The following is a 24896-nucleotide window of genomic DNA, read 5'->3' on the forward strand; positions in this document are numbered from 1 at the left end:
TCTGTGACCTTGTCCTTTCTCCTTCCTGATCTTGCAGAGGCCTGGCAGGCAGTGGTGTGCTGGAGCCGGCTCGTCCGCTTCCTGCATCTCTTCCCAAGCCCACGTGCAGTGATGTCATGTTGGTAGCGTAACAGCAGCCATGGCAGGAGTAATGACACCAACGAAATCAGCAGATGCTTCAAACCACAACAGTTTTTCTCCTGAGATGGGCTGTGACGTTGACCAGCACACCACTGCTGGCAGCCTGTTTTAGACAAATGAGCAGCTGCCTTTCCCAGATATGAAGGGATGAAACAATTGATCCTTGGCCTTGATAGAATGCTAGCTGCCCTTTCCCTCCTCCTGCAGCAAGCCTCAATCCTGCTTCTCTTGTGTGACTGTTTTTTTCCATGTTCAACAGAGCCCAATTGAGCCTAGAATCCTGAGCAGCTTCAAAGTAAATATTATCATTATGACCCTTTGTGCTCTTCACAGCCATGACTGCTACTGTAGCATTTAGATGGATGAGTCTCTTTGGGGCTTGTTCCCAGGAGTGCAAAGCAACGGGCCCCAGAATATTTGTACTGTTGGCTCTGGTGGTTCCTCTGAGGCATTCTGTACTGTATCTAGGATCAAGGGATCCTTGAAATTTCCAAAGCTAAGGGACTAGTATATGTGTTTTTATGGGGAGAAAGAGGAACCTCACCTCTTTGGTAATATGGTCAACCCTAGAGAATATATTGGAGAGGAGTCATAGTATGTTCACACTCATGTGCCTAGTCCTCTAAAAAGAATAATAGGCCAGGTGTGGTGGCTCATGCCTATAATCCCAGCACTTTGGGAGGTCGAGGTGGGTGGATCACTTGAGGTCAAGAGTTCGAGACCAGCCTGGCCAACATGGTGAGACCCTGTCTCTACTAAAAATACAAAATAAATTAGCTGGGCATGGTGGTGCGCACCTGTGATCCCAAGTACTAGGGAGGCTGAGGCATGAGAATCACTTGAACCTGGGAGATGGAGGTTGCAGTTAGCAGAGATAGTGCCACTCCACTGCAGCCTGGGTGACAGAGTGAGACTCTGTCTCAAAAAAAAAAAAAAAAAAAAAAAAAAAAAAGGGAAGAAGAATTGCAGGTGCCGTTTATTGGTATCCTTACTATAAATTAGGTTCTGGATTATTAAAAATTCTCGGCCGGGCACAGTGGCTCACACCTATAATCCCAGCATTTTGGGAGGCCGAGGCAGGCAGATCACCTGAGGTTGGGAGTTTGAGACCAGCCTGACCAACATGGAGAAACCCCGTCTCTACTAAAAATACAAACTTAGCTGGGTGTGGTGGTGCACGCCCATAATCTCAGCTACTCAGGAGGCTGAGGCAAGAGAATTGCTTGAACCTGGGAGGTGGAGGTTGCGGTGCGCCAAGATCGTGCCTTTGCACTCCAGCCTGGGTGACAAGAGTGAAACTCCGTCTCAAAAAAAAAAAAAAAATTATCTCTCTCAGTTGCAACACACATATGTGCACAGATGTACACACATGTGCACATGCATGTAGGATACTTTGCTGGATGTAGGCCTATGATTGGCAGCCCAGCACCAAGATAAACAATAGTGTGAAAAAATATCCTAGGTCTCTGTTAATAATTGAAGCTAGTGCTACCATAATTTTACACCAAAAATGCCCTATCAAGAAAAAGAAACACCTGGGTATGGTGGCTCATGCCCGTAATTCCAGGACTCTGAGAGGCCAAGCAGGGAGGACTGCTTGAGCCCAGGAGTTAGGGACCAGCCTGGGCACCATAGTGAGACCTCATCTCTACACAATAAGTTTTTTGTTTTTTTTTTTGAGATGGAGTCTCACTCTGTCGCCCAGGCTGGAGTGCAGTGGCGTGACCTCGGCTCACTGTAAGCTCTGCCTCCCGGGTTCACGCCATTCTCCTGCCTCAGCCTCCCGAGTAGCTGGGACTACAGGTGCCCGCCACCACACCTGGCTAATTTTTTTGGATTTTTAGTAGAGACGGGGTTTCACTGTGTTAGCCAGGATGGTCTCGATCTCCTGACCTCGTGATCCGCCCACCTCGGCCTCCCAAAGTGCTGGGATTACAGGCGTGAGCCACCGCGCCTGGCCCTCTACACAATAATTTTAATTAAAAAAAAAATTAGCCAGGCATGGTGGCGTGTGCCTGTAGTCCCAGCTACTCAGGAGGCTGAGGTGGGAGGATCGCTTGAACCTGGGAAGTTGAGGCTGCAGTAAGCTGTGATCACGCCACAGCACTCCAGCCTGGGCAATAGAGCAAGACTGTGTCTCAAAAGAAAAGAAAAGAAAATACTTTGGGGAAATATATTCTATGCCCAAACAGCATCTTTTTATAACAGTCATTAAGGGAGTAAATGTACACAGGCAGTAGGCATGAACTATCATCACAAAAAGCTCTGCAAGATAAAAGATCACCTTCAGCAGCTAAACTATGGACCCTTTGCGAAGTCAGCGACTGGATCCAGCCTCATGGCTGGGCTGTCATTGCAGCTTCAGACCTACTCTAAGCTACTTATGACCTTGGCCCAAATTGTGGGTTCTCTGAGCAAGGACAGGGTGGTGAGCACAGCAAGAGGGCAGGATGCGTGCATTGCAGGGTTTTTTGGAACAGGGATGAAATTAACCCAGTCGGGGCTGGCCTATCGAATGGTTGCACCTGCGGGTCTAAGACAGGAGCTACAGAGGCAGCCATTTCCTGAAACTTGACAAGTGGGGAGCAAAAGAGAGTCTGTGACTCCTTGAGGATGAGAGCATCTCCTTCCTACTCCTCCCCTCTTGGAGGGTCTGTGCTGGGCACTTGAGCAATTCCATCCCAGCAGGTGCAAGTGGAAGCAGTTATAGCTGTACAATGTCTAGGTGGAAACTAGAGGATGGGGGATTACTATTTCTCCCACCCACTTTGCCTTGAGCTTGGCTGCCTCTGGGTCCTAGGGGAGCCTGTGCTCCACATATCAAATTACCCTACACTTCCACCCTCAGAGATCCATTTCAATTCACATGGCCTCCCTCCTAAAGCTTTACTAGCCCAACCAATCGCACTGGTTGAAAGGTTGCTTAGGGTGGATCTGTCATTTCTCTTCTCATCTCAACTTCAGTACAGGTCATAGGGAGTTCTGGGAAGAATGCCAAGGGACTCTGATATGTTTGTGCTGAAATATTGTGGTAATCAAATATTATGTGAAATAAGTTGGCCATCAGCCAAAAATTGGAGCTCTTGTTAGTTAAACAGAGATTTGGCAGCGCTAACATTGGATGTGATAGTCTTTGCACTTGATGTCGATTACTATGACTTCTAGTTATTTTACATTTTTCTCCAAATAGCACCTAATCATAACCATTAGTTAGACTTTCAGCATTTGAAGAATTAACAGCCTAGATCTGGACTCTAAGGCCCTCGATGTGTAATTCTGTGAAGCACATATTTTCTTTTTTTTAATGTACTGTTTTATTCACTAATGCCTCCAGGTATATTTCTCTCCCTATGAACAAGGACATGCATAGTAGAAGTCACATCTTAAAAATAAGTTTGAGTATAAATCTGTGGATTGAAACTGAAGCACATATTTTCATCTGATAGGTTCCAAAGTTGATGTGGGCCAGGCACTGTGGCTCATGCCTGTAATCTCAGCACTTTGGTAGGCTGAGGCAAGTGGATCGCTTGAGCTTAGGAGTTTGAGAACAGCCTGGGCAACACAGTGAGACCTCACCTCATCTCTACGAAAAAAATGAGCCCGGTCACATGCCTGTAATCCCAGCTACTTCGGAGGCTGAGGTGGGAGGAATGCTTGAGCCTGGGAGGTTGAGGCTGCAGTGAGCCTCTGCACTCCAGCCTGGGTGACACAGGGACACTTTGTCTCAAACAACAACGACAACAAAACCAAAGTTGGTGTGTGGGAGTGAGCCATTTAGCTAGGGAGTGAGCCTAGCTTGTGGGAACAACTGCCCGTCATCTGTTGTTCTCTACTTGTCCTTGAATGTGTAGCAATTCTCTTACAAAAAGTGACCTGGAAAAGAATGCTGGGGATAGAGGAAAAAAAAGATAAAGAGCCCAAGAAAATGAATGACCTTAGTGAGAAAACAGAATTTCTAGGCCGGGCGTGGTGGCTCATGCCTGTAATCCCAGAAGTTTGGGAGGCCGAGGTGAGAGGATCACTTGAGGTCAGGAATTTGAGACCATCCTGGCCTACATGGTGAAACTCCATCTCTACTAAAAATACAGAAATTAGCTGGGTGTGGTGGCACGCACCTGTAGTCCCAGCTACTCAGGAGGCTGAGGCAGGAGAATCGCTTGAACCTGGAAGGTGGAGGTTGCAGTGAGCTGATATCACGCCACTGCACTCCAGTCTGGGTGACAGCGCAAGACTCTGTCTCAAAAAAAAAAAAAAAAAGAAAGAAAAAGAAAAAGAAAAAAAAGAAAAGAAAAGAAAGAAAAAACAGAATTTCTGAATACATTAAAGAGTAAAATATCCAATTTAGTAGTAATTCAGATCTACTACATGAACAAGTTCCCCATACACTCTATACAAAAATAAAAGGCAATTAGCAAAAGTGTTTGAGTGTTTCAGTCAGTACAAAAACAGACTTTATTCTGGTATTTATATAATCATTAAGGTTCAGAAGGTCACTGAAAATATGCAGGTATGCTTTCCCATGCTACAGGGTGAAAATTATATGCTATGATCATGTTTGCAAATTTGAGATATTTAAGATCTAAGAAGACTTTTTTTTTTTTTTGAGACAGAGTCTCACTCTGTCGCCCAGGCTGGAGTGCAGTGGCGCGATCTCGGCTCACTGCAAGCTCCGCCTCCTGGGTTCACGCCATTCTCCTGCCTCAGCCTCTCAAGTAGCTGGGACTACAGGCGCCCGCCACCGCGCCCGGCTAATTTTGTTTTTGTATTTTTAGTAGAGACGGGGTTTCACCGTGTTAGTCAGGATGGTCTCGATCTCCTGACCTCGTGATCCATCAGCCTCGGCCTCCCAAAGTGCTGGGATTACAGGCATGAGCCACCGTGCCTGGCCGAAGATATTCTTGAAGAAGGAACCATTATCCCTCATATTTGTTTGATTGGTGCTCAGTGGTTTCCAAAATGCTTTCATGTGCTCAAGAGATGTTGCTGGCAGCAGTTAGAGAAGCAGGGGGAGGAACAAGGGGTCAACCAGGCCTGAGTCCTCATTATGGTGCCACTTCTTCTGTGTTGCCTCAGGTAAGTCCCTTATCCTCCCCAAGACTCTGTGTCTCCACCTGTTTCATGAGGATACAAATGCTACTTCCTCTGCTCACTTCGCAGAGTCCTGGTAATGTCCAAAAGAGCTAATGTGAGAAAGTGAAAAGTATAATGAATGGTTCCTGTGGCATTCACCCATTCATTCATTTCACAGATATTACCGCACTCTACTTGTGCTGTGATTAGCAAATAGAGGGGGCTAAGATGCAGTTCCCACTGTTGAGATTAAATATCAAGGTAAAGGCCAGGCACAGTGGCTCACACCTGTAATCCTAGCACTTTGAAAGGCCAAGATGGGTGAATTGCTTGAGCTCAGGAGTTCAAGACCAGCCTGGGCAACAGAGTGAGACCCCATCTCAAAAAAAAAAAAAAAAAAAAAAAGTCTAGGTAGAGATAGGTAAAGGGAATAAAAGAATGTTGCATACAGCTGTGTGGTGCCTGCATTTGAGTTCAAACTAAACCAAGCACAGCAAAACTACAGAGGAAACAGACCCAACCCACTGACCACAGCTGGTGGGCAGGCGTTTTTCGTCAGCTATCCCCTCCCTCCCAATTCTGCCCTGAATCCTGTCTTCTGTAGTCAAAATGAACTCTACAGCCATACTGAGCCAGCCAGCTCCCTTACAGAATTTCCACTGGGTCTCACATAGCTCAGTTTCCCCCCAAGATATGGCCCTATACTCTGGTCTGGCCAGGGGAAAAAAGTAATTACAGCCAGCTGCTTACAAAAAACAGGCAGAGAGATAAAAGAAGAGGGGAGAGACATTCTCGCAACTAAATCAGAATGACACACGATTTAACCTAATTACCTGCAAAACCGTATCCAGCCATTAAGGATCCATATTCTGTAATAGAATTTCCTGCTATGGAAATACTCACCCACGCACAGGATGTTGAAGCAGAAGCCCTGGCTGACGGACTTATTCACCAGCTGGTCAGGCAAGCTGTCAAACCCCACATGTCCAGCCAGGGGGACAGTTCGGCAACCTTCACCCTAATTTGGAAGGAGTGAGGGAGAAAATGAAAATGTGCTTAAAAGCAGTCTGGGTCTCGCTTCTCCATCCAAATGTTCGCTGTGCAAGGAAGTCACACCTGCCCAGGCCCAGTGTGTCATCTCTTCCCTCAGCTACTCCCTGCTCCAAAGCAAAATGGCCCGTCAGCTTGGAAATCACAGATTCTTGGAGACAGGCATCCTCTAGGCTCAATAGTGAATGTTGCCACAGCTCCAGAGAAAATTACAGAGGAGCTTACTAGGGGCAGGAGAGTGGAGTCAGGGGAGGAGAATGCTAGCACCGAGGTTCACAGACTCGGGTTAAATCTCCACTCAGTCATTTACAAGCTGAGTAACTTGCTGAGACTGTTTCCTTCCACATCTGCCATCTGAGATAATATGGTATATCTTAGAGGTGACTGGGAGCCTCAGAAGTGCTAATACATGTAACGAGCTTAGTACATGCAGAAGCATTCAGTAAGTATTACAAAAAGGGTTTAAAAAGCAATTATTGGGCCGGGTTCGGTGGCTCACACCTGTAATCCCAGCACTTTGGGAGGCCAAGGCAGGAGGATCACTTGAGGTCAGGAGTTCAACACCAGCCTGGCCAACATGGCGAAACCCTGTCTCTACCAAAAAACAAAAATTAGCCGGGCATGGTGGTGGGTGCCTATAATCCCAGCTACTTGGGAGACTGAGGCAGGAGAATTGCTTGAACCCGGTAGGTGTAGGCTGCAGTGAGCCGAGATCACGCCACTGCACTCCAGCCCAGGCAATAAGAGCGAAACTCTGTCTCAAAAAAAAAAAAAAATCAATTATTGGCTGGCGAAATGTCTCACACCTGTAATCCCAACACTTTGGGAGGCCAAGGTGGGTAGATCACTTGAGGCCAAGAGTTTGAGACCAGCCTGGGCAACACAGTGAGACAACATCTCTACAAAAAATCAAAAATTAGCTGGGCATGGTGGCATGTGCCTGTGTAGTCCCAGCTACTTGGGAGGCTGAGGCGGGAGGATTGCTTGTGTCCAGGAGGTAGAGGCTGCAGTGCACTATGATGGCACCACTGCACTCCCGCCCAGGCAACAGAGCAAGATCCTGTCTTAAAAAAAAAAGCAATTGTTCCTCTCTCTCTAGGGCATTTTGAGGATCTACAAAGGCAGCATAGTGTAGAGGTTAAGAGCAGAGGCTTTGAAATCTGGCAGGTGTTAGTTACAGCCCCATCTCCACCACCTCCTGGCTGTGTCACCCTCAGACAAGTTACATAAACTTCTCAAGTTTTCCCCATCCATAAAATCAGAAACTATTGAGTAGGAGTGTGAGGATTATACAGGATCATGCTCCTCAAGCCCTTAGCATAGTGCCTAGCATGTGGTGAGCATTCAATCAGCAGTAGCTGCTGTTGTTATTCACTGTGGGGTTATCCTTACACCCCCAGCCTGAAGGGTACTGCATGGAACACTGTGGCTCCCTATGGCTACAAGAAGCTGCCTCCGTGCTTCCTCTGGGTCCCTTGACTCCCTAGGGGTCAGCCAAGCCACTCCCAGCCCTGGAAAGCAGAGGGCCTTTGCTTCGCCTGCAAGGCCCAAAGCTGCTTATAGTTAATGATTTTACAAAACAGGAGGAGACTCAAACTGGGACAGGATTCCAAGGAGCCAGGGGGAAGCATAAAAGGGGCCTGCGTGGAGCGTGGACTCAAGAAATGTGCCAACTACCAACCAACGGCCGCAGGGGAGGGGAGGGGACAGGGGAGAAGGGAGCTTGAGACAGCTGAGCTAGACAAGAAGGGAGTACTATGTAAGGAGTCAGTTTCTGTTGGGTGGGGCTGCACCAAGCTTTCCATAACTAGAAAGATGCCAAGAGCAGTCCAAGAAGGGCACGGTTAGTGCCAGGAGGCCCAGCCCAGCATCACAGGCTGCACTAAGCAGGCAGCTCTTCTGTTGGGCTGGACCAGCTTTTAGACTAGGTCCATAATAAGGGCACATTTTCACACTGAAAGGGTTGGGCTGTGAGGGTGGTGGAGCCTCTCAGCAGCCAACTTTGTCAGAACCGGCTCCCAGATAGCCCCTTCACACAGCTTTAGATCTCACTCCCATTGGTGTCACTAGATCCTGTGAGGGCAAGCGACAGGGCTAGTGCCAGTGAATGCCATGTGGCAAGCTCTTACCCTCACACATCTCACCCCACACACTCCCAGTGGAGAACTCTTAACAGACAACCATATGCCATCATTCAGTGAGAGTTGGCGTATTCTCTGCCCCAGGGGGCCCCCTGAAGACACCTGAGGCTGAGTGTAGTGGCTCACACCTGCAATCGCAGCACTTTGGGAGGCCGAAGTGGGCGGATCTCTTGAGCCTGGGGGGTTTGAGACCAGACTGAGCAACATGGCAAAACCCCATCTCAACAAGAAAAATACAAAAATGAGCCAGGCATGGTGGCGTGAGCCTGTGGTCTCAGCTACTCAGCAGGCTGAGGTGGGAGGATCACCCGAGCCCAAGAGGTTGAGGCTGCAGTGAGCCATGATCTCGCCATTGTACTCCAGCCTGGGTAACAGAGCAAGACACTGTCTCGGCCGGGCGCGGTGGCTCATGCCTGTAATCTCAGCACTTTGGGAGGCCGAGGTGGGTGGATCACGAGGTCAGGAGATGGAGACCATCCTGGCTAACACAGTGAAACCCCGTCTCTACTAAAAATACAAAAAATTAGCCGGGCGTGGTGGCAGGCGCCTGTTGTCCCAGCTACTCCGGAGGCTGAGGCAGGAGAATGGCGTGAACCTGGGAGGCTGAGCTTGCAGTGAGCCGAGATCGAGCCACTGCACCCAGCCTGGGCGACAGAGCGAGACTCCGTCTCAAAAAATAAATAAATAAAGACAGCTGAGCCTCATGAGTGGTTCACATCACTCAAGGCTTTGTTCTACGTTCACCCTTTTCTGCTTCTCCTTCTCATTTCCCCTTCTCTTTATTAAAGCAAACAAAGTAAGATGCAAGATTCCCACTGCTAGTTCTTGGTCCGCAACGCTGCAGGGGAGTCAGGGACATGAGAACTGATATGCTTTCTTTACGGAGCCTCCGACGTAGCAGGCATCGGAAATTGAGGTGGACTCAGAGTTGAGGTTTCCTGAGCCATTTGTTATCACCCCTGGCTGCCTCTTCCGGCCTCCAACAAATTCAGCACCATGAAGCTTCAAGTGCTCCAAAGCCAAAAGGAGAGGAAATGAATTTTCAAACTGAAGACAGTGCTGTAAAGAGCCCTAAACGGCAGAAGAAGGAATTTTCTTTTCTTTCTTTTTTTTTTTTTTTTTTTTTGATAAGGAGTCTCTCCCTGTCTCCCAGGCTGGAGTGCAGTGGCGCGATCTCAGCTCACTGCAACTTCTGCCTCCCGGGTTCAAGCGATTCTCCTGCCTCAGCCTCCCGAGTAGCTGGGTGCCCACCACCACACCCAGCTAATTTTTTGTATATTTTAGTAGAGATGGGGTTTTGCCATGTTGGCCAGGCTGGTCTCGAACTACTGACCTCAGGTGATCCACCCGCCTTGGCCTCCCAAAGTGCTGGGATTACAGGCATGAGCCACCATGCCTGGCCCAAAAGAAATAATTTTCTAAGCCTTAAGAAGCAGAAGTATGGACTTCATTTCCTAAGCAATGGGATTTGGGGGATTTTGAGTGATTTGAGCAGGGAGGGCCATGATACAGGGAGTGTTTTTAAAAGATCACTCCAGCTGCAGGGTGTTTGCTTGATTGGATGGACAGCGAGACTAAGCAGGAAGACATAGGAGGAGATGACTCCAATAATGTTGAGCCAGCAGAGTGACATCCAGGCACTGTGACAATAAATGCTGGTTGGTGTGAACTGACCTGACTTGGGACTCAAAGAGAAGGAACAAATTTGAGAGATCTCTTAAAGAAAGGATGAGCCTCTGCCGGGAGCAGTGGCTCACGCCTGTAATCCCAGCACTTTGGGAGGCTGAGGCGGGCGGATCACGAGGTCAGGAGTTCAAAACTAGCCTGGCCAACATGGTGAAACCCCGTCTCTACTAAAAATACAAAAATTAGACGGCCGTGGTGGCGGGAGCCTGTAATCCCAGCCACTCAGGAGGCTGAGAGGCAGGAGAATCGCTTGAACCCAGGAGGCAGAGTTTGCAGTGAGCCGAGATTGCGCCACTGCACTACAGCCAGCCTGGGGGACAGAGAGAGACTCCGTCTCAAAAATAAATACATTAATTAATTAAAAAAGAAGGGATGAGCCTCAGGGAGTGATTGGGCAGAGGGAGCAATTGCAAGGGTCTAAGCCCGGGAGCTCGGATTGACAGCACCATGGAGACACATGGGAAAGCCAGGAAAAGACGCTTGTTTAATGGGGACGATGAGGAGACTGGTTTTAAATTAGATGTTACTAAAAAAATTACATTTATCAGATTTTTTATTTTGTGGAAGTAATCAATGTTCACTGTAGAAATTTTAGAACATACAGATAATAATAAAGAAGAAAATCAAAATCAACCATAATATCACTCTCCAGAGATAAACACTGTTAATTTTATTTATTTATTTATTTATTTATTTATTTATTTATTTATTTATTCGAGATGGAATTTCTCTCTTGTTGTCCAGGCTGGAGTGCAGTGGCACAATCTCGGCCCATGGGTTCAAGCGATTCTCCTGCCTCAGCCTCCGGAGTAGCTGGGACTACAGGTGTGCACCACCACGCCCAGCTAATTTTTGTATTTTTAGTAGAGACGGGGTTTCACCTTGTTGGCCAGGCTGGTCTTGAACTCCTGACCTCAAATGATCCGGCCACCTCGGCCTCCCAAAGTGCTGGGATTACAGGAGTGAGTCACCACGCCCAGCCACTGGTGACTTTTAGAATCCTTATTTCTTTTGTATCTGTTACCCAGTGTCCAATACACCTAAATTAACTGAGGAGTTTGGGAAAGAAGGGACATGGAACCTGGTCAATGTGTTTTTCTTGCTAACTGGGATTTAAGCAGCAAACTTTTTGTCTCAATCTCTGTAGCTAAGAAAGCTTCAAAAATGTATTTGTGGCAGGGCGCGATGGCTCACGCCTGTAATCCCAGCACTTTGGGAGGCTGAGGCGGGTGGATCATGAGGTCAGGAGTTCAAGACCAGCCTGGCCAACATGGTGAAACCCCATCTCTACTAAAAATACAAAAATTGGCTGTGCGCGGTGGCAGATGCCTGTAGTCCCAGCTACTCGGGAGGCTGAGTTAGGAGAATTACCTGAACCCGGGAGGCAGAGGTTGCACTGAGCCGAGATCACGCCACTGCACTCCAGGCTGGGCGACAGAGTGAGACTCTGTCTCAAAAAAAAAAAAAAAAAATGTATTTGTATAGTTCCTACTTTAGGAAATCCTGTCTGGCAAACACTATGCACCCTTGCTTTGATGAATCTTATAAGATGTCAAGGTCATCATTATGAGTATCAGTCCACATTGTTCAGAGTTAAATACGCAAAGGTAGGAAGGACAGAAGGACACGACATTGAACTGAACGTACACTGACCCCAGCACAGCCCCTGGAAGTTTCTCCCCTCCTCTCTCACTAAATCTCTGATAACTTATCTCTTTCCTCTTTCTCCTTAAGGTGGCCTGATTAATTGAGGGCCTGATTACTTTGATTGCAGTTAATTGAATGTTCCTTGACTACAATGTGCACGAGAGGAGATGGAACCGGCAACTTGGCCCAGCATGTCTGACACTAAATCTCGTTTTCATCTTTAGTAGCAGGTGGTGCCATATTACCATACTGAAGGCCTGAACTGAGATGCTGGAATGGCCAAAGTCACCATTTTAAATTGCACTTCTCTCATAACCCTGCAACCTCCTCTCAGAATCTGTACAAAGATTTATTACAAGGAAATTTATTACAGCACAGTTTATAATGCTGAAAAAAAAACCCAACCTAAATGTCCAACAATAGGAAAATATTTAACCAAATTATGGTACACGCATATTCTGGAATATTCTACATCCATTAAGAAGCATGTGGGTAGTTCTGTATGTACTGATGTGAGTATCTCCAAGACATATTATAAAACAGAAAACAGAAGTTATAGGGAGACTGTAATAAAACAGAAGAAAATGGAAGTTATTACATGACTGTAATCCCAGCATTTTGGGAGGTCGAGGCAGGTGGCTCGCTTGAGCCCAGGAGTTTGAGACCAGCCTGGGCAACAGAGCAGAATCCCGTCTCTACAAAAAATACAAAAATTAGCCAGGTGTGTTAGCACACACCTGTAGTCCCAGCTACTCAGGAGGCTGATGTGGGAGGATTGCTTGAGCCCGGTAGGTCGAGGATGTAGTGGGCCAAGATTGTGCCACTGCACTCCAGCCTGGGCAACAGAGTGAGACCCTGTCTCAAAAAAAAGAAAATAGAAGTTGTAAACTATAAGCACAATATGAGCCCATATATGCCCCAGAAGCCCTGTATATGTGTATTTGCACGTAAATGTATGTGGATGCATAGAAAGAGGACTGAAAATACAGCCACCAAACCCACAATCATGGCTACCTCAGGGGAGGGGGATGGAAATAGGGGCTCAGTCAAGGGAGTAGTCGGTATGCTTCCCTATTGTTTGACTCTTTTATAGTACGAATGTATTCGCACGTTACCCATGTAATTTTAAAACATTTTTAATATAAGAAAGAAGGGTTCTCACTCAGCTTTGCAGCAGGGGTAATTAGGATGCAGAGAGTCTGAGAGGAGCTAAAAGGAAGGCAAAATGAAAGAGTGCTCCTGAGAACTGGGAGAGTGCCCCACTCCCCTCCCCAATTACATTTCCTGTTTTCTCCTCATCTGCAGTCACCTGTGGTTTTTAAATACGTTATACCACATTTCACATCACAGGCAGAAACGCCGCTCTCTTTCTCTTCCGCCTCCTCTCCTGAGGACACACCAATTTCGTTTTTAAATTGAATATTCGTAAGGTTCATATTATCAAGAACAAGTTATGGTGGTTCCAGCTGCGCATCTTTCTGTCATTGCCGTTACTGAAAATAAAGAGTCCCTTAAGCACCCAAGTAGGCCACCTCTGTCCCCCACTCCCCTTGGCCCCTCTTCCAACCTCTGTGATAGTAAGCAAGCCGTATTTGAGGCCTCTGGGAACTGAGGGTGCATCTGTGTCAATGGAGAATTTCCCGCCTCTGTTTCAAACCAGGGTGGCTAAGTTAGTAGCTGTCGTTCTAAAGAATAAAAGCAAAAAGTTTGAAACTCATTGCTGATGACTAGGCTGTCCCTAAACTTTCTCCTCTGGCCATTCCCATCCAAATGCTAGGAAAGTGGCCAGGTGCGGTGGCTCATGCCTATAATCCCAGCACTTTGGGAGGCCAAGGCGGGCAGATTACTTGGGGCCAGGAGTTTGAAACCAGCCTGGCCAACATTGGGAAAACCCATCTCTACTAAAAATACAAAAATTAGCCGGGCTTGGTGGCTCATGCCTGTAGTCCCAGCCAGTTGGGAGGCTGAGGCAGGAGAATCGCTTGAACATGGGAGGCGGAGGTTGCAATGAGCTGAGATCGCACCACTGCACTCCAGTCTGGGCAACAGAGGGAGACTCTGTCTCAAAACAAACAAACAAACAAACAACAACAACAAAAATGCTAGGAAAGAAAAGAAACACTGAAACCGGACTCTCTTCAGTCACCTACTGGTGGGCCCAAGCTCTCACACCTCCCTTTTCTCCATTTCCACTCTCAGCCCTGAACACTGATCTCTGAAAGACCGTGCAAATCTCCAAGGCTATGAATCATCGGTTCAGTGATACATGATGGAATATTAAGCAGCTGAGAAAAATGTTTTCTAAGAATATTTAATGACAAAAGGAAATGCTCACCAAAGGCAAACAACAACAGGAAAACCAACCTGTATACACAGGGTCATCCCAATGACGGGGGAAAATACGCATTTTTTAAAAGATTAGAAGAACACACGCCAAAATAATGTCAGTGATTTCTTTTGGGTAGAGAGGTTGTAGGTGATGTTGCTTTTCTGGGTTTTCCAAATGTTCTACAATAGGCATATTTTACTTTTATAAACAGCGAAAATGTTACTTTTTTAAAAGAGATTCTATGATGATACTTTCCTGGGTAGGAAAGTGGCCTCAGGTATTTTAGAAAAATATTGAACTACAACCAAAAAGGTGCTTGACAATTTGGGTCATCAGAGCATTTAGCTTTCAGGCAGTTTTATTGTATATAAAACATTTATTTTACCAGCAATACAATAAAACCCTATTAGTCTCCTTATTATAACTTCTTTTTTTTTTTTTTTTTTTTTTTTTTGAGACAGTGTCTCACTCTGTCAACCAGGCTGGAGTGCAGTGGCGCGATCTCGGCTCACTGCAACCTCCCCCTCCTGGTTTCAAGCGATTCTCCTGCCTCAGCTTCCTGAGCAGCTGGGATTACAGGTGTGCACCACCACACCCAGCTAATTTTTGTATTTTTAGTTTAGTAGAGACGGGGTTTCACCATGTTGGCCAGGCTGGTCTAGAACTCCTGACTTCAGGTGATCCACCCGCCTCGGCCTCCCAAAGTCCTGGGATTATAGGTGTGAGCCACTGTGCCCAGCCCCCTTATTATAACTTATTATTACATATTATATATATAACTTATTGTCATACAGTATAATTTCTTATTATAATGATTCATGTGAACCAGAAGTCAAATCATATATCCTGAAACATGTAGCAAAAAGTCTTGAAGAAACAATCAGGTAGCTGATAGCTTCCTCTGCTGCCTCCAATGCTGCCAAGGATGCTGCTGTATTATGTTATAAGAACCACAAAAGCACTGATAAGTTCCCAGAGGGTTTTTTTTTTTTTTTTTTTTTTCTGAGATGGAGTCTCACTCTGTCTCTCTCAGGCTGGAGTGCAGTGGCACGATCTCAGCTCATTGCAACCTCCATCTCCAGGGTTCAAGCGATTCTCCTACCTCAGCCTCCCAAGTAGGTGGGATTACAGGCGCCCGCCACCACATCTAGCTAATGTTTGTATTTTTAGTAGAGACGGGGTTTTGCCATGTTGGCCAGGCTGGTCTCGAACTCCTAACCTCAGGTGATCTGCCCACCTCAGCCTCCTAAAGTGCTGGGATTACAGGCGTGAGCCCCCGCACATGGCCAAGTTCCCACAGGTTTTAAAAACAATTCTCAAATGCATCCAACACATCAAATATCAGAATGTCCCTCATGCTAATTAAGCCAGGCTAAGAGGAAACTGAGTAGTAGCGATGCCCTATCCTGGGAAAGAGAAATGTGGGGGCTGTTCTAAGGAGAAATAAGGCCTGCAAAAGCTGGCAGCACCCCCAAGGGGCCTCAGAAATGCCCTTCAGTTGGGGAGCAGTTGTGCTGAAGAAGCACAAGACAGACTATCCTTACCAGACAGAGGAGGAGGCCCATTTTTGGCAAATCCAATAGATGAAACTGATTTTAATACACAAGATAAATTCCAGAGTGGCTTTTCATTCTATAAAAGGATTCACAGCAGGATTCCATTAAGTAGCCGGCTCTCCTACTGCATTGAAAGCAGGATTCAATAGACAAACATTCAGCTGTCATGTACCTTTATAGGAAGACAATAGCTATCTACACCTACATGGACAGGCAATATCTGAAGGGTTGTTTCGTTCCACTTACCGAGAGCCTGCTGAGCTAAAAGCATAGCTCGACCTTTCCTACAATTCTCTCCCCACCCAGCTCAAGGGGTCAAAGCAGGGAAGGGGTGGGGTTCAATTCTGCCACTTCATTCGGAAGCAGACGCAGGCAAGGACCTAAAAGAAATGAGGCTGGAGAAAAAGGAAACATAAGCACCATACAATGTTAGAGCTGGAAACGCCCTTAAAGATCACCTAATCCAGCCCTTTCGTTTCACAAAAGGGGAAACAGAGACTCACAGAGAGGAAGTGACTTGGCCCACGTCACAGACTGATTTAGTGACAGAGAATAGTGCTAGGATCCAGGCCCCTGTCGAGCCAATGGCCACTCTCAAATGGAAAAGCTGACTCAAGTGGCACATGTGTTTCTTTTTTATACTGGTAAAATTCCGGGACATTGAGCTTCTGGCTTGATGCTGGTCAGGGGCAGAAGGGTCAAGGAACCGAATCTGGAAACCCGTGAGCTCCCCAAGGTGGTTCTGGCCCACAGAAGGCAACTGAAGCAGTCAATGCGGTGGAAGGCACTCATCGTGTGTTCCTGCTCTCTACTCCCCCACTTTTTCCTCCTGTTTCCCTCTCTTTTGACTGCGGCCTAAGCCTCAGCCTGGCCAGCTGCCCAGTTCTGCTGAAGAACCCCAAGGCTAACACAAGCCTAAGTCTAGGTCAAATATCCCCACCTCAGGCCAGGGGTGAACCCTGCTCGGGGTGAGTGAAACTTTCCCACAAAAGCCAGCCAGATTCCCTGGAAGCCAGACAATTGAAAGAGAGTTTTCTAGGTGTTCTGGCTATTGTTACCTCTAATCTGCTAAAAAAGAAAAGGTTTACCCACAGGCCTCTGGGTGAATGCCCAACTGCCCTCTGGGGAGCCTGAATTTGCCTCTGCCTCCATCTGGTCTTGTTTAATGGGGATCTGAAAAAAACCAGTTCCTGCCTCAGCGCCAGTGTTCAGAGCTGGGGGCCTCCAATGTGAAAGGAAACCGAAGACGACCTCACACCTCATCAGGGCCGGGAAAACAGAGTTCTGCCCCTGTTACCCCAGGGCCTTCATTCCGGGTCAGAGAGGGCCATGGCAGGGGAAACCTGAGCCCTGAGGCCTCTCGCTGAGAAGGCCTGCAGATCTTTTTCCTGGTCACCTTTAAGTGAGTGGAAGGGCCAGCTGAGAGCGCGCTGCATCATTCAGCAGATGGCTGCCTCTAATGAGAAGACACTGAAGAAGAGGATAACATTATTTCTCACCCTCCTGAGCATGTGGCCTCCTTCCTCTGTGCAGGCAGCAGAGAAACCCACGGTTTCAAATCCCAGCAGCAGAAGCCTCCTCCTGCCAAACCGAGGAGGAAGGGTCTGTGTTTCTAATTTATTCTGCGCCCCCCCCTCCAGTTGTTACTTAAAATAATCCATCATTACATGGCTGGTGGCTCCAAGATTTTTATTTAAAGCAATATGGAGAAGAAAAAATAAAAAAGAAAACCCACACAACCCGTGACTGTGCTATATTGGATTTAAGCTGAGAATCTTTTTAATATCAGAGAGTCTCCGAATCACCCTAGTATACTTTTCCCTGGGCCCTATGGGGGTGCTGAGGGAGGGTAGTGAAAAGAGGGGGAAGAGAAGTCATGGCAGGACTTTGATTTCTTAGAAACATCATGAAAAGACGAGTGTTTTTAAACAAGGAATCTGTGTCATCTGGTGGGTGTTTAATTGTGTCACCCACTGATCAGCAATAGCACTTCAGACTAAGTAACTTGGTCTCCCTACACCCATTAAATAAAGAGAACAGTAATACTTGTCCAGGAAGCCATTGGGGAAAATGAAATCATACAGATGGAAGCATTTTGAGATAGTTGAAAGAAACATGTTACATATATCCATGGCTTTCCTTCTTTCCTTCTTTTTCCTTCTTTCTTTCTTTCATCTCTTTTTTTTTTTTTTCTTTTTTCTTTTTTGAGATGGAGTCTTCCTCTGTCGCCCAGGCTGGAGTGCAGTGGCGCAATCTCGGCTCACTGCAAGCTCCGCCTCCCGGGTTCACGCCATTCTCCTGCCTCAGCCTCCAGAGTAGCTGGGACTACAGGCGCCCGCCACCACGCCCGGCTAATTTTTTTATTTTTAGTAGAGATGGGGTTTCACCGTGTTAGCCAAAATGGTCTGGATCTCCTAACCTCATGATCTGCCCGCCTCGGCCTCCCAAAGTGCTGGGATTATAGACGCGAGCCACCACACCTGGCCTCATCTGTCTTGAATGTAGTTTTAATGCACATGCAACTAAAAGCCCTTCCCAATTGTTCATGCTAATATTAAACCATGGCTCTGATCATCCAAAAACCCAGGCAAGTCCAGAAATCAGCCCTACTTAGTTTGGGAATACCTTTTTCCAGAGGACTTATCTTCCTAATTAGTTTTGCTCAGGCTAATGCAATAGGTTTGCTCCCTTATAGCACACAAAGGCAGGGGCCATGCTTGGTAACAAAGCCAGCAATTAATAGAAATTTTACAGCAGAGACTCCACAAAGTAAATGCTATGCACATGACTGCAGATCAAAATCTCATTAGATGATACAGACAAATCACTCTGCTGTAATGTAGTTTTGTATTAAGAACACCGCTAACACTCACATTTCCAGGATTTAGGATGTAAAAAGGAAACAGGGCTTATTCCTGCCTTTCATCTGGAAGCTCTGAGAGGGCAGAGTTCCTGCGTGCCTTGGCCACCACTATATCCCCAGCACCTGGCACAGGGCCTGGCCGATCAGTGCCCAGTGAATATGTGCTGAAGGAATGAATGAAAATAAAAGTGGGTAAACTGGCAAATGAAATGTTCCCAACCCAGTAGCAGATGTGATATCTCACCCACCTTCACACCTACCCATTTCCTATTTGAAGCCCTCAGGAAGCCCTTCCTGTCATCCTCTGCCTCCATTCATTGCTGAGTTAGGTTCCTTTAGTAATGAAATCTCATGGCAGGCAGTCACTCTCCTGTGTAGCACTTATCACAAAGATAATTAGATAGTGATTTGCGTCTGCCTCCACTGGTTCCTTGAAAGAAGGGACCATGTGCATTTGGGGGACATTGTCATTCTGCCTGCTTTTTATTTTGAAAAATTCCAGGCCGGGCGTTGTGGCTTACACCTGTAATCCCAGGACTTTGAGAGGCCAAGGCGGGCAGATCACGAGGTCAGGAGTTCGAGACCAGCCTGGCCAACATGGTGAAACCCTGTTTCTACTAAAAATACAAAAATTAACCGGGCATGGTGGTGCACACCTGTAATCCCAGCTACTCGGGAGGCTGAGGCAGGATAATTGCTTGAACCCAGGAGGCGGAGGTTGCAGTGAGCTGAGATCGCGCCACTGCATTCCAGCCTGGGCGACAGAGCAAGACTCCATCTCGGGAAAAAAAAAAAAAGGAAAAGAAGAAAAGAAACATCCCAAACACACAGAAAAGTTAGAAAATAATGTAATGACTGTCCAAAAAACCCTCAAATTTAGAATCAACATTTTTAAATATTTAGGGCCATGTAAACTTTCTTCCGTGTTGTATCACCAATAGAGCTAGGTAATAGGATTTTGTTTTCTGTGTTTGAGGTACGATACTACCTTTAGTGGGTGGTGGTAGGAACGCCTGAAGCAGAGACCTCAAAGGGAATCAAAGGGTAACTGCCATGTGATGATAGCAAAACCAGAGTGCAGCAGCAATCTTTTCCCCACCTGAAGACAGTTGCTCTGAGACAGTTGACCCAGACCAACCCCAGCTAACTTTGTAGGGCAAAGTTAGCCCCTGAAAGTTCATTTGGGAGAACGACCACTACCTAGATTGCCACCGGAGAAAGCTTCATTGTTCACATTGTGGGACTAGTTCAAGCCAGAATCATCCAGATGCTCTTTGTATGGGCCAGCATTTACGGTCTGGATCCCAGAATGCAACATTGAAAGGAACAGCTCATTAAAAGAGCCAGCACATGCAGCTTTTGGGGCCTGCCCTGTGCCTTGGTTACCTTGGACAAGTCATGGAACCTCTCGAAGTATATATTAATAGCCCAAGCCACCTCATAGTCAGGGGGTGAGGTGGGGCATCCCAAGGATCTTCTATAGTTCTTTAATTATTTCACAGTGTCCACAATTTGTCATTCCAACTAGACTATAAGCTTAAAAGCCACGAACTTTGTTTTGTTTTGTTTTTTGAGACGGATTCTTGCTCTGTCTCCCAGGCTGGAGTGTAGTGGCACGATCTCGGCTCACTGCAAGTGCCGCCTCCCAGGTTCACGCCCTCAGCCTCCAGAGTAGCTGGGACTACAGGTGCCCGCCACCACGCCCGGCTAATTTTTTGTATTTTTAGTAGAGATGAGGTTTAACCATGTTAGCCAGGCTGGTCTCGATCTCCTGACCTCGTGATCCACCCACCTCGGCCTCTTTTTTTTCTTTTTTGAGATGGAGTCTCGCTCTGTTGCCCAGGCTGGAGTGCAGTGGCACGATCTTGGCTCACTGCAACCTCTGCCTCCAGGGTTCGAGTGATTCTTCTGCCTCAGCCTCCTGAGTAGCTGTGATTACAGGCACGCGCCACCACGCCCGGCTAATTTTTGTATTTTTAGTAGATACGGGGTTTCACCATGTTGGCCAGGCTGGTCTCGAACTCCTGACCTCATGATCCGCCCACCTCAGCCTCCCAAAGTGCTGGGATTACAGGCGTGAGCCACCGAGCCCAGTCCGATCACGAACGTTTTTTAAAGCCTGCTACCTTTTTTTGTCCAGTTGACAAGGGCTAACCATAGTGCTGGCCACATATCAGTCAATCAAATAAATATGGACACAGTGGAGAAATGGTGTTGTCACACCAAACCGTTTGTGGTGTTCATTCAAATGGGATGGACTTGTATTATGTGCACCAGAATTGAACTTCCAAGTTGGCTGCGTGCAATATAAGCCCTACCCAACAACTTGAAGGCTTGTTTTAGTCAATAAGGATGTTTACCTACAGTGACTCTCACTGATTCTAGAAAGAACACACCCCCCACATACATACACACACACACACACACACACACACACACACACACACACACACTAGGGCACTTACTCGCATAGTACCACGTCTCAGAGCTCATTAAAAAGAATTCCTGGCCGGGAGCAGTGGCTCATGCCTGTAATCCCAACACTTTGGGAGGCTGAGGCAGGTGGATCACAAGGTCAGGAGTTCGAGACCAGCCTGGCCAACATGGTGAAAACCCATCTCTAATAAAAATACCAAAACTAGCCAGGCGTGGTGGCGGGTGCCTGTAATCCCAGCTACTCAGGAGGCTGAGGCAGGAGAATCGCTTGAACCCGGGAGGCTGAGGTTGCAGTGAGCCGAGATCATGCCACTTGCACTCCAGCCTGGGCAACAGAGCAAGACTTCATCTCAAAAAAAAGAAAAAAAAAAAAAAAAAAGAATTCCTAAGCTAGCCACACTTAGGTTTATTCTCTAGTCTTCTGTTCCCAAACCCTGAATACATGTTCCTTGGAGGAAACAAGCAGCAACCAGATGTCCAAGGTCTCCTGAGTTAATTCCGTCTTCCCTGGTGAATTACAACTTATTGCAGACACAAAGGAGAACAGAGAGACAAATGACACATAAACAGGAGCTTCACTGGCTGGGGGAGGGGGGCATGGAGAGTGACGTCAGTTTTCCCAGAAACCCATTTATCACGATAACAAGGTCTCAAGTGCTTAGGCTGCTCTTTCAGCTTCAGAATCTGGCGTACAATTATGTTCTTCATCATACAGTATGGCAAGGCCAGCCAGAGCAAACTGGAGCCATGCAAAGCAAACCAAGTGGCCCTAAACCACCCTCTCACCCCCATCTGCAGAACAAAGGGCATCTCTAGGTTGTCTGAGTTGTGCCTGAGGTGAAACACACACAACCTTCTGGAATGTTCCCCATTGAAACATCTACCCTGCAATCCTAATCCAGGCAAGAGAAACTGGTGAGAGTATGGAGGACAGGTCGATGCAAATTCATTAGCTGACATGAAAAATCATTAGCGTCATTTTTGGATGGAGCTAGTGTAATCCGAGAGATTAATTCCTCTACTTCAGCTATACCATCTCTGAAATGCAGGTAACCAGGAGCAGAAAAGCCACAGCAGAAAAGAGGGAGCCCTCAAAACACTAAGGCAATAAACAACGAGAGTGCCAATCTTGGGGGAAGAAAATTCTCTCAAATTCCATCATCACAGAGAATGTCTCCTATCTACTCCTGGTCCTTCCACATCATGACTGCATAAAGTGCTCTGTGCTAGGGTGTGCAGGGGGTGGAGGAGGTTCCGAAGAAATGATCCTGCCCTTCCAAACAGGGACAAAAGAGACATTAATACATATTCTGTAGAGATAATACTACCAGATTCTGGCTTCAGATTTTGAAAAATCAATTTCAATTACACCAAATACCTAGAGGCTTTTTTTTGTACTGTAGTTGCATTGCATGAACTATTTTCCTAAATAATTAAGCTACAAGGTTGAAAAACATTTTTATGTGGTTCAGAGATTTTTGTCAAGTAGTATTTGGTGTCATGGGATTTGACCTGCCTCTGTCTCCCACTCCTTCCTCACCTCGGTGTGCTGGTGGGCTTGTTAAAGTCCCAGATACCCATGGATGAATAGAATAGCTAGGGTGTCCCCCCCAAATGGAATTCATCGCCCTTTGCAACCAAACTTCTGGTTTAAAAAACAAACATGGAGCCTCAGGTCACTTCAACATGGTTTCTCTGCACATCCCAGGCTGGAAAACTTCAGTTCTTTAAATGAAGATTTTTTTTTTTTCGCAGAGTCAGTCGCCAACAAAAAAAGAGACGGCACCGCTTTTGCGAGTCTCACACTTATTTTCCTGAGTCTCCATAGAAATAAGCCAGCTCCACAGGTTTTGGCACACAAGCCCAGTTACACTGAACATGCACCCGAGACAGATCCTCAGAGGCCCGCTCCAAAACATGCCAAAATACGCAGCCAGCCACCTACAGGCCAGCCAACTGCACCCCACTCTGACGCACAAATGAGACCCAGAGGCACACAGCACAAGCAGACAGAGAGGCGTTCGGACACACACCACAGAGGTGAGCACACTCAGAGAAACAGGCGGACTTCTTTGGGTCACAGAACCCCGGCGCCGCCGCCGCCCGCCCGGGAAGACACGAGCGCGCGCGCGTGCACACCGATACACACACAGACGCAGTCACATATGTAATGCATATAGAGAAACCCTATCCCAGCCAGTCACCTCCCCGCCCCCCTCGCCACTCACCGCCTTCTTCCCCAGGCTAACCCCAGCCCCACGCCTCTTTGCCTGTGCGGTCGGTCCCGGGTCACAACGGGCAGCCGTGCGCAGGGGCGCGGCAAGGCCAGGGTGCCAGGGACCCGGAGGGCTCGGCGGCTCCTACGGCCATTCATTCGGCAACGCCCCAGCCGTGGGGCCGCAGCTGCAGCGAGGGAGGCGGCGGCGCTCACTGCTGCTCTTGGGCAATGCAAGTTCAGCCGCCGGCCCGCAGGCTTTGCCAGCCCCCTGCTGCCCCCCGCCCCCCGCGCGCCACCACCGTTTTCCGGGACAGGCTGGGGGACTGAGCTGCTGACCCCGGGAGCAGAAGTCCCACCGTGCCCTCGGCTCCTAGATGCTGCCCACTGCCCTCCTCGCGATGTGGCGGCGGCGGCCAGGTCTCCTTGACCCTCCCCAGGCCCTTGGCCCTGGCCCTGGCACCCAAGCTCTGCACTTACCACCTGGCGAGCTATATCGGTCGCTGCCATCGCTCCTGCGTCCGCCAGGGCTGCCACGGGTGCCTCCGCAACGGGAGCTACTGCACAGGAAACAGAGGAGCTCCTCCGACAAAGAGAAAGTGTTACACTTCGGGCGCGACCAAGTCCGGTGGGGGGAGGTGCAAGGGAGGGGCCCCCTCGCCGCTGCTCCAACCCCAACCTCCCCTCTACCGCCCACCCCTTGAAAGTAGGGTATGGAGAGGGGGCGGATTTAACGCGCCGCTTCCCCCTATGGCCAGCCCAGTTCCAGTTCTTCCTGCAACACCAGCCGTAGGCTTCTGCGAAGGGGGGCGGGGGCTCCCCTCGGTGACCACGTCCTCTGCCCCCCCCCGCCACTTGGCTCCATGGTACGTCCCGACCTCTGCTGAATTGTCACACCCCCCTGCTCTCCTTTACATCCTAAGTCCCCAGACCCCGAAGGCTGGAAGGGAGCCCCCGCCCCTCCCCCCACCATACTCTGCTCAGCGGCCGAGCTCTGCAGTTCTCCTCCCGGCCCCCGTTACCCCACTTCCTTTCCACCGAGATCCCAACGTGCTTAGATGGGTGCGCCTTGGCCGCTGGAGTCTCGATGCCCCACTGTCGTGTCTCCCTCCCCCCATGGCCCGGGAGCGCAGCTGCGGCCGAGGTACTGGGGAGGCCTGCGGCACCTGCCGCTCCACAGTAGAGCTTAGAAAGGGGGCCCGTGGGGGGAGCCGCACTGCATGCAGCCCGGCAACTGAGCTGAGCTGTGGCATGTGGGGTCCGAGGCTAGAGATCTTGAGACGCTGCTTCTGCCCTGGGGTTTCCAAGCCTTGGGTGCTGTGGGCTGTAATTTCGTGGAGCCAAGCTCACCACCTTTGGGTACCTGGTACAGACGGAACCCACGCCTCATCTCTCCGACCCAGCCCTAGACGCTCAGCAAGACCAGAGACTCAGACCACCCACCCCTTCTAGTACCAGAGGAGGGGCTGGGGTTGAAGGTTCTCAGCTCTATGGAGCGAAATGGAGGGGCGGGTGACGGGGAGCGGCCTCTAGTCACTCTGTCCCGCCCCCTGATTTCTCCTTGACCCTCATTCAGCCCGGGACAAGGCGGCCAATAGGGCGCAGAGGAGAGAACTTCCGAAGGCAGGGGTGTGCCCGCCCGCCCTCCTTATCCCCGTGGCCCACCTCCGCGGATCCTCTCTCGTGGGCACCTCTCCACTTCTCCGGCCTTGGCGCCCTCCCCTCTCTCCTGGGACTGGCCTCTTGCTAGCTCCCTGTCACT

The 24896-nt window shown here is 48.4% G+C and overlaps 1 protein-coding gene across 4 annotated transcripts in view; it reads right to left on the reverse strand.

Moving 5' to 3' along the window:
* The window catches only part of SEPTIN6 (septin 6), an 84462-nt gene extending 60527 nt beyond the window's left edge, over positions 1 to 23935 (reverse strand). The window contains exons 1-2 of one of the 4 annotated variants that reach the window (XM_024240468.3): positions 23615 to 23933; positions 6115 to 6229 (exon numbers count right to left, since the gene is read on the reverse strand). In XM_024240468.3, coding sequence (XP_024096236.1) covers positions 6115 to 6229; positions 23615 to 23644 — 145 coding nt within the window. In that variant the 5' untranslated portion in view covers positions 23645 to 23933. Of the gene's footprint in view, positions 1 to 6114; positions 6230 to 23614 lie in introns of all 4 variants that reach the window. The other 3 variants (XM_024240465.3, XM_024240466.3, XM_054545001.1) reach the window with 3 other exon arrangements.
* Positions 23936 to 24896: the final 961 nt, after the last annotated feature.

Source organism: Pongo abelii, chromosome X (assembly GCF_028885655.2).
Source record: "Pongo abelii isolate AG06213 chromosome X, NHGRI_mPonAbe1-v2.0_pri, whole genome shotgun sequence".
In the NCBI taxonomy this organism is placed as follows: Eukaryota; Metazoa; Chordata; class Mammalia; order Primates; family Hominidae; genus Pongo; species Pongo abelii.